The sequence below is a fragment of the Barbus barbus genome, assembly GCF_936440315.1.
Source record: "Barbus barbus genome assembly, chromosome: 25".
Lineage (NCBI taxonomy): Eukaryota > Metazoa > Chordata > Actinopteri > Cypriniformes > Cyprinidae > Barbus > Barbus barbus.
Window position 1 is genome coordinate 8371730 of NC_136753.1, and position 16872 is coordinate 8388601.

Genomic DNA, 16872 nt, shown 5'->3' on the forward strand with positions numbered 1-16872 from the left:
TGTAGTTAAACAAATTAAATAAATAAATAATAAGGTTTAAATATATTCACTTCAATTGGCTATATATATATAGAGATAGATAGATAGATAGATAGATAGATAGATAGATAGATAGATAGATAGATAGATAGATAGATAGATAGATAGATAGATAGATAGATAGATAGATAGATAGATAGATAGATAGATAGATAGTCTGTTTTATTTTATAATAACACTATAAACATGTAGACACTATGACATTTTATCTTCCGGAATTAAGAGAAAATAAGAGACATCGCCTCCTCTTTTTTGGGACGACGCCAGAGCTCTGGCCTACAATTTCACGCTGTCAGACATGAGCTTAGCGCTTTGAAGGTTTGTTTCTCAAATTAATGACAATTCAGCAGTAGGCTATATTTCTGTTACATGTATTGTCTTTCTTCAAAACCAACAGACATTTAATTTAATTATAATAAAAGTAATATAAATATTTTTGTTTCTTTGGGATCTTGTTAATACTCACAATCCTCTTAAATGATATTCAGTTAAAACTGCGTTCAGTGTGTTTTTTTTTTTTTTTTTCGTTATTTTAAAATTCCGTAATTATTCAAATATTTAACTAGGTGATCAAACATTCGCGCACTTTTTAAAAATATATATTTTTATATTAAATCGTTTATTCTGTTTTGTTTTTGTTGAAAACATTTTTATTGCTTAATGATGTTGTGTCACTAATGTGTCACACACATAGACAAGTTTTTAAATGCATTTTTACGCAAAAATATTTATGTAAATGCTTTCCAAATATAATAAACTGTCTGTTCAAAAAATTATTTATTTAGAAATTTCCCAAACCTAACGAAACCTATTAATAAACTGAAAAGTGCAACTTAGGTCTACGTTATCAATCAAAGTCAGAATTAGAAATGCTTAGAGTAAACAGTAAGGTGAAAATCCGTTTGAAAACTACACTGAATCATTTTCTTTTTTTTTTTATATGTAACAAACAGCAGGGTCTACATTGTTTCTTTCAGCATTAACAATAATTTGAATTAATGTCTTATGAATAAATTAATTCTACGGAGGTGGTTTTTCGCATTATGATTTCAACAGGTATCAGTTTGCAATATCAGTACCCTATGTTTCTCCTCAAAAAATAAGAATAAATCAATATTCAAGGACAATACCCCAATTACTCACCATTAACGCTTTTACGATACTGACTAAGCGCGACACCTGCTGGTGACAAAATTATCCCCCATACGTCACTGTCAAGCATGTAAGTATGGGATCTAATCTGTATGGTTGTGCTGATTCCTGTTATTTTATGTATATATCTTTTGTAGACGCTTGTATTTCTATAGACATTTACGAATTTGAGCTGTGTGTTTGGCGCAATGGTAGATGTTCTTGGCTTGACTGTGGCTCTTTCATCTCGACTCCAGTGCACAAACATATAGCTTAATGCGACCAGTGTTCACTCTTTTATTCCACTCACCATAGCAACCGAGAGGAAGGGTTCAGAAATGCTTTGCCCATGAATGAAACAAATGGTCTTAGTGGGGCTGCGAGAGAGATGGCATCTTCGACCGGCAGGGCACACAGAGTTAACCCAAGAATTATCGAATGGAAAGGTTTTCGTTATGGTTGCATATAGATATTGCGTTAAAAAAAAAAAAAAAAAAAAAAAAAAAATATATATATATATATATATATATATATATAGGGTATATATATATATATATATATATATATATATATATATGAACCTTATTTATTTTTTTATTTTTTTATTTTTTACCATTTAAATCGAATTAAATCTAAGTTTTGTTTTGCAACTGTCTGTAGACTATATTTTGGTCATCCCAAATGTTTACAATTTAAACTGCGTCGTTTGTTATAAGCATATCTTGCTTAGACACTTGCATATTTTCTTTGCTACCGGTCATGATCTGCTAGACTGGTTTCTGCTCAGTTGCTCCTCATGTGCTGTGTTGTCTCTCACAGTCGTTCGGTAACAACTGAAAGCCTTGCCGTCGTTAACACAGCGTCTCGACTTCTACATCGCGCGCTCCAAAACAAGTCAATGCTGCAGACCAAGTTGCATCAAACTTTGGCACAGAAGTAAAAGATCGATTTATGTAAACGACCTGATATCCACTTGTACGCGACTCCACCGAGAATTCCACCGGGGGTCTCCTGTTTGAATTTGATTGATTGCACATTCTCCACTGGACATTCACTACAAAACAGCAGCTTAACCGTCTGCTCGCTATTTATAAAGCTAAACAGTCTTATTGATTTTTACACGAAAAAGGGATTTTCGCAACCACACAGACACGCATATATATATATAGACACGCTAATACTATATAGATATATTAATGTTATGGTATGCTATATTATGCGTGGTAATACAGCTGTAACACCGCTAAATACTGATTTATTTTCACTTACCGTAAGATTCCACGATAACTGGAAAAATGTCTCAAATACTGCATTGTTCGTCCATCAGTGACCTACTCTCTCCCTCCGTTTTGGTCCTTCCTAAGATTTTCTTCCCTCTGACTCAACTGAGCGGAGCTCTCCTCTGCACCGCTATTATTTTCACTAAAATATATGAAAATTTATGCAAATGAAAATCAGCACTAACTGTTCGTCTCTTGTTATACTTGGGGATTTTTCCCTCTCTACTTGCACAGAAAACAAATGATCTCCCCAGCAGGGAACACGGGGACCTTGTTACATAAACAAATAAATAATAAACAGCCTACTTTTCAGATAAAAACATTAAACTTCAAAAGTTGAAGGCTTGAACATTTGAAATTGCTTTGACTCCTCAGAGTGAGTGAATCCCTTTCCTCATACTGGCTATCACGATTCTTATGGCCGCACGAGACTTTCTTTGAAAGCGAGCAGTATGAAATGCATAGCAGTAATTTAGACCAAAATCTGCTGGAAATTAATGAATAGACAGCCCAGTGGTGGTGGCCCTACTTTCCTATTCAACGTAAACAAATCCACGAGGTTCTCTCGGTTTTTGAGTCTGATCCAAATGAAATCTTCTGGGAAGGGGAGTGCGTAGTCCTCTCTTGGGTTTTCTACAAAACCTGATTTAGTGTTATTATACCCAATACACCGATACTACATGAAATCTAAAATAAGCTCTTCTGTCACAATGGCTTTTGGAGTGATTATTGGTGTAAAATGGTGCATTGGTTTATGTAGGATGGTTTGTCTGTCTTTATTACGAAAGGCTATTATTCTAGCAATAGTTCATAAATAAGGAGATCCTTTGACACCAAGTGTCACACCTCTCTTTACTGAATCTGGGCGGACCGTATGCCAATCACCCCAAATTTTCTTTGAACTTGCACTTTTATTTATACCACTGGGTGAATCCATATGTTGTAGGGGTCTGATGGTAACGTCTAAACAATTCAGCACGAAATTTGAAAAGGAATATCGTATTTTCCCTATAGACAGTAGATCTTGGTCGTTAAATTAAAAGACGTTTCTTGCAAATCCCCAAAGGACTGCTCAGTCTGCCTTCGTTTTGGTTGCCACTTTCTCCCTATGCCTTTCTTGTGTTGAGTTGCCTTGCACTCTCTGTTTCCGTTTGGAAGCATCGCACAGTCATCTCGTTAACTCTTGAGAGGCCGACTTTTCAGAAAAATTAGTAGGCTAGTAGTCAATATAGTGACGCAATACGATGGTTATTGCGTCAATATTTTTATATTGTTTTGCTCAGTTAAGTTTAAAAATTGCAACAGACAAATCTGGAAGAGAAACTCTATTTTAGACCTCCTTGTCAATAAGAGTGAAATCGTTGTAAATAGAGACCCCATGCATGCAGCCAGTGCCATTTCAGGGCTTTTCAAAAGACCTACTTCGAAATTTCAGTTACAACAAGATCAGCTGTATTTTTAGAGGTCACTGTTCATCACTCTTATCTAAATTCAGCCTAAGGCTTGGTAATATAACTATGTGTTGTTATTTTTTATGGCCCTGAGAAAAAGTCCACTAACCAAAACATTGTCATTGTCTTGTCAATGATTCACCAAAACTATGGCAAATTGTACTTAAATTGGGATTTATTCATATATTTCCACATTCTTTTGAGTTTTCAGTCATTTATCTTGATTTATTTATTTAAATTCAAAAGCAGCCAATTGGAATAGCCGGAAGGGGGGGTCTAAGTGCCTGAAGCGAGTTCTCTAGACCTGTCAATCTTGCCGGTGCTATCCAATCAACGAGAGCCGTACACCCGACTTCCTTGCATTTGGGGAAAAGACGTGGACGATGTACGCAGCACAGGATAAACACTCGTGTGTCCTAGAGCTCTGAGGGAGGGACGGAGCTAACTGTCAGAGAGAGAGAGAGAGAGAGAGAGAGGGAGAGGAGAGAGAACAAGCGAATGAGAAAGAAGGCATGCAACACTGCTTTGCACTGTAATACTGGATTGTACTTCAACTGGAGCGGTTTGGCAGATTTAAACACATCAAAACAGAACAAAGAGACAGACTTTACAGCACCATAAAAGAATCTGCAAAAGAAAAGAAATAAAGGGACGGAGCAAGTGAAATCGCTGCGGCCAAATAACAAAAGAATTGAGGAAGAACCACGTTTAATATTTTTCCACTCGGTAACGGAACATACGTTTGGACTTATTATTTTTAAGGGCATATTACAACTTCGTCAAGCGCCAGAAGTTTCTTGCGGGACAAAGTTTTGAATTTTTTTTTAAATCTTTCATTTGCTTTGGTTTTTCTTTGTTTTCAGACTATTTAAAAAGAAAATATAGATCGAAGGACTGTTTGACTTCCGAGGGCTTTTCAACGCTGACATAAAAGTGGAATTTATCGTTTCAGTCATTCATATGCTCGAAATATATGAATGCACAAATTATTCAAGAGACGGATTTCGTCCTCTCGCCTACCATATCCTTCTCTTTGCTTTTTGTTGATGGTGTTTGCCAAAACACAAGACAGACTTTTCAAGTTTGAATAATTCATGAGATATAATTTGCCTGCATTAAAAAAGTTTCTGCAAAAGGGAGGGGGTGATCAGCAAACATATTCATAAAGTTAGCGAAATGGCCACAGCGGCTTCCAACCCTTATCTACCCAGCAGTAGTATATTATCGTCCGGCTCGATCGTGCACTCGGACTCCGGAGGTGGGATGCAGCAGGGCAGTGCTGCGGTAACCTCAGTGTCCGGTGGGTACAGAGGAGACCCAGCGGTTAAAATGGTACAAAGCGATTTCATGCAGGGCGCAATGGTAGCGAGCAACGGGGGACATATGCTGAGCCACGCTCACCAGTGGGTGACGTCCTTGCCTCACGCTGCAGCGGCGGCTGCAGCTGCCGCAGTGGCCGCAGCTGAAGCCGGATCGCCTTGGTCGTCTAGTCCCGTTGGAATGAATGGCAGTCCGCAGCAGCAGCAGGACGTGAAAAATAACTCGGGGAGGGACGATTTGCACTCTGGGACTGCGCTGCATCACAGGCCCCCGCATTTAGGTCCCCACCAGACTCACGCGGGTGCCTGGGGTAGCACAACCGCTGCCCACATCCCTTCTCTAACTGGGAGCCAACAGCAGCAGCAGTCCCTCATATACTCGCAGCCTGGAGGCTTCACGGTGAACGGCATGCTCAGTCCGCCGGGCAGCCAGAGCCTAGTACACCCGGGTCTGGTGCGTGGCGACACGCCGGAGCTCGATCACAGCAGCCACCACCACCACCATCACCACCAGCATCAACACCACCAGCAAGCACACCACGGAGTGAACAGCCACGACCCGCACTCCGACGAGGACACGCCGACGTCGGACGACTTAGAGCACTTTGCTAAGCAGTTCAAACAACGCCGGATCAAACTGGGCTTCACGCAAGCGGACGTGGGCTTGGCGTTGGGCACTCTGTACGGGAACGTCTTCTCGCAGACCACAATCTGTCGCTTCGAAGCTCTCCAGCTCAGCTTTAAGAACATGTGCAAGCTGAAGCCGTTGCTTAACAAATGGCTGGAGGAGGCAGACTCCTCCACGGGCAGCCCCACCAGCATCGACAAGATAGCGGCTCAGGGCAGAAAGCGCAAGAAGCGCACCTCCATCGAAGTGAGCGTCAAAGGTGCGTTGGAGAGTCACTTCTTGAAATGTCCCAAGCCTTCGGCCCAAGAGATAACCTCTCTGGCGGACAACCTACAGCTGGAGAAGGAGGTGGTGAGAGTTTGGTTTTGCAATCGGAGACAGAAAGAGAAAAGGATGACGCCACCAGGAGTGCCGCAGACGCCGGAGGATGTATATTCTCAGGTCGGCAATGTGAGTGCAGATACACCGCCCCCCTCCATGGACTGCAAACGAATGTTCAGTGAGACATAGAACAGCATACAAGACTAAAAAATATTTTATATATGACTAATCTGATAAAACACAGACTATCATCAAGATAGCAAAACATTTTGATACTGTGATTGTGAGGGAATATTGAGACTGCAGATGTGTTATATATTTTTTTCACAAGAAAAAAAAAATCACCCCTCTTCCTTCCCAACCCTAAACCGCCCGTTAATCTTCTTCCAGGCCCTGAAATGTCTTAACCTAAAAGGTTGTATCTGCTCTTTCTTTCAGGGACAATTTTTAGTAGATTACTTAAAAGATGCAAGTTTAACTGGGCCAAGCGAACCGGGCGACCAGAGGGTGACAACTACAAGTTCGTTCCACCAGGTAATATTGGCGCATTAACTTCAACTGAAAAATAACAGAAATTAGCAATGAACAACAAAATCTTTGCCCCCCCATACCCTGTTGTACCAATGTCTTGTTTGAGAGGCAAAAGACGCAAGCAATTGTGTGTGTTGTTATGGGACATTAAACATCAAACAAAGGGATGAAATTAAACTGAAACAATGCGAAGAACAGTGGCATCCACGAAGCTTCCATCCAACTTGGCAGAGAAGACTGCATGGTTTGATATTATCCAAAAATATGGAATGGATTTTTTCTTTCTGGCCTTCCAATCCTTACAAAAACAACAAAAGACTGCCCTCAGTTTCTGATCTCCAAGATCACATCTTTTGATTTTTTTTCTTCTTCTTTTTTAATGTAAAGAACTGAATCTTACGTGGATTTTTGAGGACAAATTTAAATCAAAGATGACTTTTGAAAAGACTGAATATTCCGCAGCTGCACCTCTTTGAAAATCTTCTGTGCGAACATCCGTTGCCAAGTGGGCCAGAGCTGGTGCTGTGGATGTTTTCATGTGCTGCCATTTCCAAGCAGTATTCTTTGGTAGGTTTTAATAAACAAGACTATGTAAAGCCGGCAATATAGATTCATTAGATCAGATGCTGATCGGAATTATTTACTTAATATTTTTCATTAAAATGCTTTGTTTTAATATTTTATTCGGGATACATACGAACTATTCCAAACAGTTATTATTTATTTCCCCAGACTTGTGTAAAATGTTTCCCCTGTTTTCGTTGCTGACCTCATTTGTTTTGTTTAATTTTGTATTCTCATTTTTAAAAGAGCACAAATCTACACGAGCTGACTTTGACAGTAGGTAATAAGGGTATCTTTTGATGTGATGATTTGATTGTAATTTAATTTCAGTAGTGATTCCGTAAGAGATGATCGAGAACAATAAATTTGTTAGAATGAAACAAAATTGTGTGTTGTGCCTAAGATTGTAGCTTTTTTTTTTTAGGATGCTCTTTGAGCAATATTTAGCCAAATGCATTTTAAAATGATGACTGCTGAATATTAATAGCCTTATGTTATGACATGGAGAATAGAAATAACACTCTAAAACTAAAAAAATATATTATTATGCCAACAATATAGAAATGTTTGATTAAAAATACAACCGTCATATAAACATTTCACACAATGCGTTTTTCTAAAATAATAAATAAACAACAATAGAATTTCTATTAAGCTAACTCACCTCTTAGACAAAGCAGCTAAAGTGTCACCGCTGTAAATTACTTCAGTGTACAACCATTTTGTTAGCAGGATGAAATGTGTCTCTGTGACAAGTAATAGAGATAGCAACGTTCAGTAAATCTCACGAGAGAAAGCACAGAAAAGTTGATCGCTTGTGGAGGTGGTGTTTTCAGTGTCACGCGCTTTTGTGTAGTAGGCTACCTGTTTTATAGCATTCACGCCAACTGTCAAATCCACATGCCTGGACCATCATGTTTTATGGACATATTTTTTTATTTAGTGTTACACTGGTCTGCTTTTTGCAAACACCTTACATCTATCTATCATGTAAAATATTGCTAAATAATCACTTTTTAAATAATAAGTAGTCCTAGTACATAACCCTGAAAACTAAAACACGTGTTCACGGACATTTTGCATATGCATGCCTTTTTATTGCATTTTTAGCATTCGATCAGCCGAGGTGTTTTGCAATAGCAAAATATTATAACATTTAGTTTATATTTTTCTTAACAACTGAATTTCTCAATTTCTCTCTGAATTTTGCGCCTGCATAGTGTGATGACCTAAATATGGAATTATTTTTATTACTTATTTCTTATATTTTATTAGCCTATTTTATTTTATATTTCTTCAGTCTCGCAAACACATAAATGCCAATTTTCTGATTTGCTTATTAAAATAAGCCAGACTACTTGATCTCACAGAGGATTGCCAATGCAACCAATATACAAACAGGCCTGTATATAATATAATTCATGCTGTAAACTTTAGACGGTTATAAACATGTCATAAAATGATTTTATGTTATATTCCTAACATTATTCATGTAATCTTATTTGTACTGGGGATGAAATTATTCTGAGCTAAGCCTCATAAATAAAACGGACGAAGTGTTTTGTAAGCGGGCGAAAACGACAGTGTGATCCCTTCAACTTTTTCTTGGGATGACTATTCAGCAAAACGCGCAATTCCCTCTCTCTAAGATTTAAATTTCGCGGATGAATTCCCATACACTAGTTGCTTAGCAACTAAATTCAATCAATGTTATAGAAGTATGCATCCCTTCTCTTTGTCCCCAATAATAAGAGTGCTAGACTGACATTCAGACTGATTTTGTGCGACCCGAGTTAAAGAAATGCTGTCATTGAGAAGTAGGCTAAATTAATTCATAATTAAAATGTAGACATTTTGAGGGGGAAAAAATTCTCAGCTAATGTGAGAAAATTCAGCTAATGTGTATCATTGCTTCATGAAGATTCAGATATCGCGTTGTTTATCAGTATTATTTATTAAAAACATATTAGGTTTAGAGGAAAATGTCTGGACAAAAATCTTTTGTGGTCTGTCTTCAGCATAATTGTGTTGTCCAGTGACCCTGTTTTTCTTTCGGGGATTAGCATGGCATAAATATAGAAAATAGTATAGCCTACTGATTTACTCAAATTTAGCTTTCTGTAGGGAGGCCTGGAATATGTTAAGCAAGCTCATGCCAAACTGCACTAAACTCTATAGTACTGTCACATGACTTTCGACCCACGTGCTCAGATGTATCCACTGCTCATAAAATATAGCAAAGAACTACTACAATCAGAAAAATTGTAGTTTCTTTCTTTGAATCCTTTTTTTTTTTTTTTTTGTAACAGTGTGAGGACCGTTCTACCGCAAAAAAAAAAAAAAAAAAAAAAAAAAATTTTGGTAAACTATGGATTTTTAAAAGCAGCCCAAATTATTATTAGCGTTTTGTAAGTATGAGTGTCTTTCATAAATAATCGAGCAGTTCTCGTGCACGTTTCTACCTCCACGTTTTAGCCCAAATAACATTTATTTCATTCCATTTATGCTTTCTTGCCAAACCTTCCTATTAAACAAACGTAACATTGTGTCACTGTCAAATAACCTATCAAACAGAGTGTTAACACTAAACCTGAAATACAGTTAACTGTAATATATGTGTAGGCTATAGGCTATTTGTAACAGTAATATAACGTTGCACGGTACTTTTGGAAAGACGATTCAACTTGACCAGTTGTAAAGTAATAATAATAATAATAATAATAGCCTAATAATAATAATATTACAGAGTGGATGACATCGCGCTGGGAATCCAACTACTAGCCTATCATTTGTATATATAGCCTATATATTTTTTTAGACCTACTTGAATTTTCTAAATAATATTCATAAAGGTTTGTCAATTTGGGGCCAAAATGACTTGTCACTAGATTTTTAACGAGTAAGTTTAAACAGGATATCAGACTGATAGACACACACTAATTTAAGCTATTTGTGTGCTATAAGCAATTTATGTGTAAACGAAATTCCACTTTAAACATCGCATTAAAGGTCACAATAACTAACAAGATATTTTATACAGAATGAATAACGTGGTCACTTAACTGAACAAACGAACACAAACATTTGTTTTGATCAGTGTCAAAAAAGGAAAGCTAATATTAATGTAGTCGATGAGGTTTCCACACTTGATTGTTTACAATCTATTTTTAGACGAACAGAAATAGGCCAGACTGTTCGGGGTTTTTTTTTTTTTTTGTAGCTTAGATGTTTCTTTTTGTCTCTTAACCCCTCGTGCTGTGCACATACATAGGACATTTCTCAGTAGGGAGACGTCCTCCAGACCGCCTTTGTTAATCCATGTTCTATTGTCATTATGTTGGTAATAAGCAGTAAGTAGAAATGGTTCTAACCTTTAAACATCTGTATTGTTTTAACCCCAAATCACTGCATTTTGGTATTCTTGGCAGAATGCTTGGTTTTTATATTCGTCATTCTTCACAATTTATGTAAGGTTCTGTCAAATTATAGAAATATTAGGCTATTTGCCTGTGAAATGTTTTACTCCTTATTTAGACCTATCTGACTTAGCTTTTTACACTATTTATTTATTTATTAAAAAGTTTTTGCTTCTCAAAATAGTCGACCACTTAACTCGAGGAAAAGTTAGTTACGCGTGGTGTTTTATAGATTTATGAATTCTGCATATTAATGCATTTTTTATTGTTTTAATTTACATATATTAATTGTCCATACTCAGTACACATATTGAAAATATTAAATAATAAACTATAATAATAATAATAAGCCAGCTTGGTTATTAAGTAACAACAGTATCATCTTTGCTGTATTTGCTGAAACTATATTCGAGTTAAAACATAAAAATGTCAAATCAAAAACAGGTTCCAGAGCACACAGACTTTGTCTCTGTACATGCCGCAGCGTGTCATAAGTAAGGGCCCTCAGAACTCCATGGAAGTCCCTAGTTGTGCTGTCTGGAGGACCAGTCACTCTCTCCCTCTGGAGACACACTGTAAACGCCGTTCATGTTCAACGGGCGCAGGTGCAACTCTCCTCTGCAAATGCCTCCTGAAGTCATGTGAAACAATAACCAGACACTTTTACGCAATTCTCAAGCCACACTAGGAAACCCGTATGTGGTGCCTTTATTGTTAAGTCACAGCATTTGTACCAGAAATATAAACTAGCTAAATTTACACTTCATTAGCCTATTTTATTATCCTATATACTATCCTATATCCAGCTCTTTCTATATTGTTGTTTTTCTGTGATTATTAGATCAGTTTAGTATTATTAAGCAGTGGCCTACTGTTTTCCTCTTCGCTGTACGATTTGTATTACTGCATGGTGTCTCATTGAGATCCCAGCCTCTTTAGACAGAGAATTGTGCAGACTGTCACTTGGGTCCCTGGTGGTGTCTAATGAGTTCGACTACCGTAAAGGAGTGTATAGTTTTATACCCCAAACATAATTAAGTAGCTTTTATTCATACCTAACACGGCAACATTCAAAAATTGTAGTGAGACTGGACCATTCGGACCACTGGTGAAACTGATCGCTCCGGATCATATGCCCAGGCGGTATGCAGTGCGCGCTGGGCACCGCGTGCCCTCCGCCGCTCTTGAGCGCGAGAATAGAACTTAATGAAATATGTATGCAGACTGACGTGACGTGTGGAGTTTCCTTTCTATAGAATGAGAAGTTCTGTGCTTTGAGGGATAGACAAGGAGACGGACAGGTGAGGTAAAAGGGCCACTGAACTAGAGTTGAGTGCATTTTAATTACTTAAAATAACCTTAAACCAGTTCATAAACTTTTTGGTGGCATATAAAAGGATAAAACTAAAAGGCTTTTCATAGATACGGTAAAAATATATAGCCTAGTAAGAAAACATAAAGAGTCTTTATTGTAACCTGTTTGTTTGTTTGTTATTTAATTCACATTTTTACGATGTTATGGCTAATCTACATTTATATAAAAGTAGCTAGTTTGTTGCTTTGCAAACTAAATTGAATATACTTACATTTAATTTAATTTAATTAGCAATTGGCCAGAATCTGTTTCCTCGACAGTAAATTAATCTTACAATGACCTATAATTGTGGGTTCAAATTATTTGTAGGCTACCTATTTTTTTTTAAGTAAAATGTTTTTATTAAAAAGTAGTAAAAGTAGTAGTAGTAGTATAGTTGTTGTAGTAGCAATAAGAAATAATAATAATATGCGCAATTACATTATATGTTAACTGATTATACAAAGCACAAGGCGTTTTTGTTGTCCGTCCCGTTATTTAGGCTTGCTTATATTAATAGCCTATAGGCTACTTGAGCCAAAATAGTCAAGAAATATCTATGATGTTGGGAAAAGATTTTTGTGGGTTGACTACTAACCCGAAGGATTTCCCGTCTTTTTCAAGTCACTGCATCCTTGTAAGCTCAACAAACACGCACAGCTCTACAGTCTACTACTACGCAACTGGACCGAATACTTCCATGGCCCAACAGCGCCATCTGCCGTTTCGCACGGAGGCGTTTTATCACTGTTATTCAAAAAGATGAACCAGTTGTTTTTTACATGTAGCCTAAATTATACATAAGGATTTATATACTACTTTTGTTAGTAAAATTTCACTTATTTGATTAGGCGGATAATATAGTAGAAAATGGATACATTTTCATATTAGGCCTAATATGTTGCCATTTTCCCCCAAAGTTTTTTCAAGTTCAATTCTTGAGAGTGACACTTTACATAAAGTTGCCACTAAACGATTAGTAGGTTACTACAATTTTTACGGTCTAAACCAAAGTCAAGAGACCTACTTTCGACTGTAACCTACATTTTATTCGATCACCTGGTAACCTATCGAAAATTCAACTGATCATGGCTTAAATTGTCCTTAATCTGCAAGGCACGTTTCCCCAAATTACTGTTATTTTAGTAGTTGTAGTAAAAGCGCTCGTAAATTAACGAAAGCCCCTGGCCACTCATAAATCCATTACGTGCAACTTTATTGGCTCTTTCCTCTTGCTTTCATAGTTTATCGGAGAGAAATAGCGCATTCATGTTAATGCATATTTTTTCAAAGCCTCTGAATATCAGTGAATGAATGAATGAATGAATAGCCTAAGTGCTAAAATCGCCTTTAGCAACGTGCATGCTTCCTGACATTATTATGGAACTTCAGACAGGCCTGCTTTGAAAAACTTAGCCTACTACTTGCAATAGAGGGATAAAATTTTCTTAATAATAATATTAATTTCAGGCAACATTTTGTAGACTTACATAAAAGTACATTAACTTTTAAGGTGTTCTTAACAAGATAACAAGCATTGCTCATGTTTGGTAGTATTTATGCATACTTTTTAAGTTTTAAAGAACCTTTAAAAGAAACACCATCAAGAAACTTTCTATTATATCACCTTGACAGAAAGTAATCTTGTAATTTTAAGATGTTTGTGGATGCAGAGATTCAGAGAACTGTATATTCATATGAAACTGAAAGAATGTAAATTGTAGCCTATATGTATCATATAAAATGTTGATCTATTGAACTACATTTCTTAATATGTCTAAATACAGCTGTGAGATATACAAACATAGTAAAATTATAATAATGGAAATTTTGGTGAGAAATCTTTGGTGGATTTTGGGAAGATTATTTATAATGTATTTTTACTATCTACCTATAAATGTTTAATACTGACATACTAATATTTAATTAATATTCACCTTAAAATGGGTGAGCATATTTTAACAAGCAAATCAGAATCAGCATTATACATCATCATTTTGTATTTGGGATTAAAAACATTTTTACAACATTCTCTAAGCAATCAATATAATTGTGGCCGGTTATTATATATTATTTGCTTGCAAAATGTACAAAAAAAATTGCTTGCTATTTAACATGTTTTGCAAGAAGCTTTCATCCAAGCCATGAGATTTGTTCTGTCCAAAATACAGAGAGTAATTTACTAATATTAACAATATGAGGCCATACGGGAAATGTTGTTAGTTTATTGCAGTTTTCAGTGCTAAAGTGCTTCTCAATTACACAATGTAACTTTGTATTTGTTCCCAAGTCTCGGTTTTGAGGATCTCTGTGCTTCGCACCCCCCTCCCAGACTGAGGATAATTGGAGTTCCATTAATCACTCAAATCCATGGCTTCCACATGCCGTCTGATCCCAAATGTTAAGTTGCCATACTCTTGTTTGAGAGGAATAAATTTAGCCTGGATCAGGATGGATGGTGGTGGAGATGTTGGGGGGATTGATGGTCCTCAGGGGTCTGGTGACATCTCCAGCCACACGCCTGCCTTTGCGTCATGGCGTTCCGCCAACTGAGGTCAGCTATCCCAGCAGGCCATTCTCTTCAGCAGCAGTTACCAAGGTGACAGCATGTCAGAGCTTTGGCTGCTTGGTGCGGGCTTGTAGGGAGCTGATGCATCACCTCCTTGATGGATTTGCCAATAGTGCTTAGGCCAGGAGGGGCAGCAGCCCGCATGACACCCACTGTCCCACTGCATGTAAACGCCATCCCATCCAGAGATCACTCCTTGGTTTGGATAGGCACGTGCTTTCCTATACATCCACTGATTAAGCAAAGTATCAGCGGCTCTTGGACAAGAAGGAAAATGGAATTACAGTATCCTCAGAGGCCCCAGGAGGGGGACAGCAGAGCTGGAAGAGGGGCTGTTGGGTTCAATGTCTCATTAACCAGGTAGGGATTTAGAGCATAGAGCATCTGAGCCATCTTTAGCTCAGAGAGTTGCAAAGTAACCATTTATAGGTTTCATGGTTTAATAGATTACTAATAATTGGACCTACATATCCAAGGTTAGGTATTACTGCCTGAAGCCAATAAATAGATCACTGTGAATGAATGCCACAGCTCTTTTGCTTAAACAGAGATCAGCAATGCAGCACTGGAAAATCTTTTCCAGATAAGAAGAGTAAGTGTGAGAGAGTGAGTGAATGTTGGTTTGCACGCATGTGCAGCAGGTTCAGTGGGTTTTCTACAATAAAACAGAAGATGATATAATTGACTGCTGCAATCTCAAGACAAAACTGTCTTGTGAAAGAAAGTTGTCCGTAGCCTAAATGGCTTCTGTAACTCTTTTGAGAAGGGGTGATGAGGATAAAAGGCTCAAAGGAGCTCTACAGCAGCCCTCATTAGGACAACTCCAGGTGTGGGAGAGTTAACACCTGGTCACTCATTCACCAACCCCGGGCGGCAGAGATTCAACTAATCCGCTCACCGTTGGGCAGACAGAAGGCGTAAACTCACTCAGTGAGGTTTTGATATGAGAGTGATTAACCTTAAACATCAAAGGTGACCTGCCAGAAACGCAGCAAGACGAAGAGAAGAAATGCAGAAAACTTGGTTAGACTGTAGTACACTCGCAAGCGCTGTATGTGCAGATTCTCAAGTCATTAAAGGCTTTACTCCCAGAAATAATAGTAATTAATTGGTATAATACACAAAGGACATAATTATCTTTTTTTTCTGTGCTGGCACATATTTAATTACCCGTAATTGTTCCCCGAGCCTCGTTCAAAAGGGGTGTAGACTAGAAAATCATAATGCATTATGCTCTAATCCTATATTTGGTTTTGCAAAGAGGATATCACTATATCAAAGAATATATACAGCAACTACTTCACAATGCTTGAACAAAAACATCTCGGAACTCATTCTCAGGTCAGGTTTACATCATCAGTAGATTGTCTTACGTGAAGAGCATTATATGTTAATAACTGCCAGATTTATCCCTTTTCTCTCACAGACCAAAGAACAAAACTACTGATTAAGGCGAATTCTTGTGAAGTGTGGAGAGTGTTGGGAGCTATATTTGCCCCCTGTGCAGAGGGCTGAGGGCAGCCGCGCGGCTCCTTGAACACAAGATGGAGTTTAATAAGTAAACAGAACAGTGAGAGGACAGAGACTCTGATCATGGGCCCGTTCGCCCACCCCGGCCCCCTGCAAGCCAGGCGAGCTGATTAGCTCTGCCGATTGTACCTAGTAATTGCAGTGCCATGACCCCCTCCAGGCAAATATTACATTTTAGTGGTTTAACCTTTGCAGTCTACAGTGGGTTTAAATTGCCTGTGCAGATGTTGGGGAGCCCAGCGGTAGCCGGAGAGCCGGTGTCCTCTCATCAGCAGAGGGAGATGTCTCAAGACTCCTGGTCCTTATTATCCCTGTCTCATTTAGAGCAACTCTTTATGTCTGATTGGTAACACCGAGACTTTCACCGATATCATCGCCGGAATCAACTTTGTTGTTTAAAGTGTTTATAATTGTGTGCACAAATGCTGCTGTGCACAAACGATTAAAAGATGGAGTGCAAACATTAACCGTGACTGTATGAACAAATCCCCCAAATTAATATGTTGCTTCAAAGAGGGATATTATGCTGGGAATGTAGTTAAAGGTAGCAGGACGAGGGGTGAAATGTTCATTAGCAGGAAATGTTCATGAGATGAAGCGGTAGGAAGTTTTTCTAAGGTCAGTCTCAGCTACTCCGAAGGATCGGATTACTCCCGTCCTGTCTGGGGTCTTGAACCTCTTCCTCCCAAGCGACGGGCAGCTGCATCCCACGGCCTATTTCTCCGCACTGCGCAGTAAT

At 38.0% G+C, this 16872-nt stretch overlaps 1 protein-coding gene across 1 annotated transcript; it reads left to right on the forward strand.

Moving 5' to 3' along the window:
• The first annotated feature begins 4433 nt into the window (after positions 1-4433).
• Positions 4434-7641, forward strand: LOC306844863 (POU domain, class 3, transcription factor 3-B-like). The gene is made up of 2 exons (XM_079377281.1): positions 4434-6298; positions 6608-7641. Exons 1-2 carry the CDS (start codon positions 5078-5080, stop codon positions 6719-6721), a joined length of 1335 nt encoding a protein of 444 aa, XP_079233407.1. The 5' UTR covers positions 4434-5077; the 3' UTR covers positions 6722-7641.
• The last annotated feature ends 9231 nt before the right edge of the window (positions 7642-16872 follow it).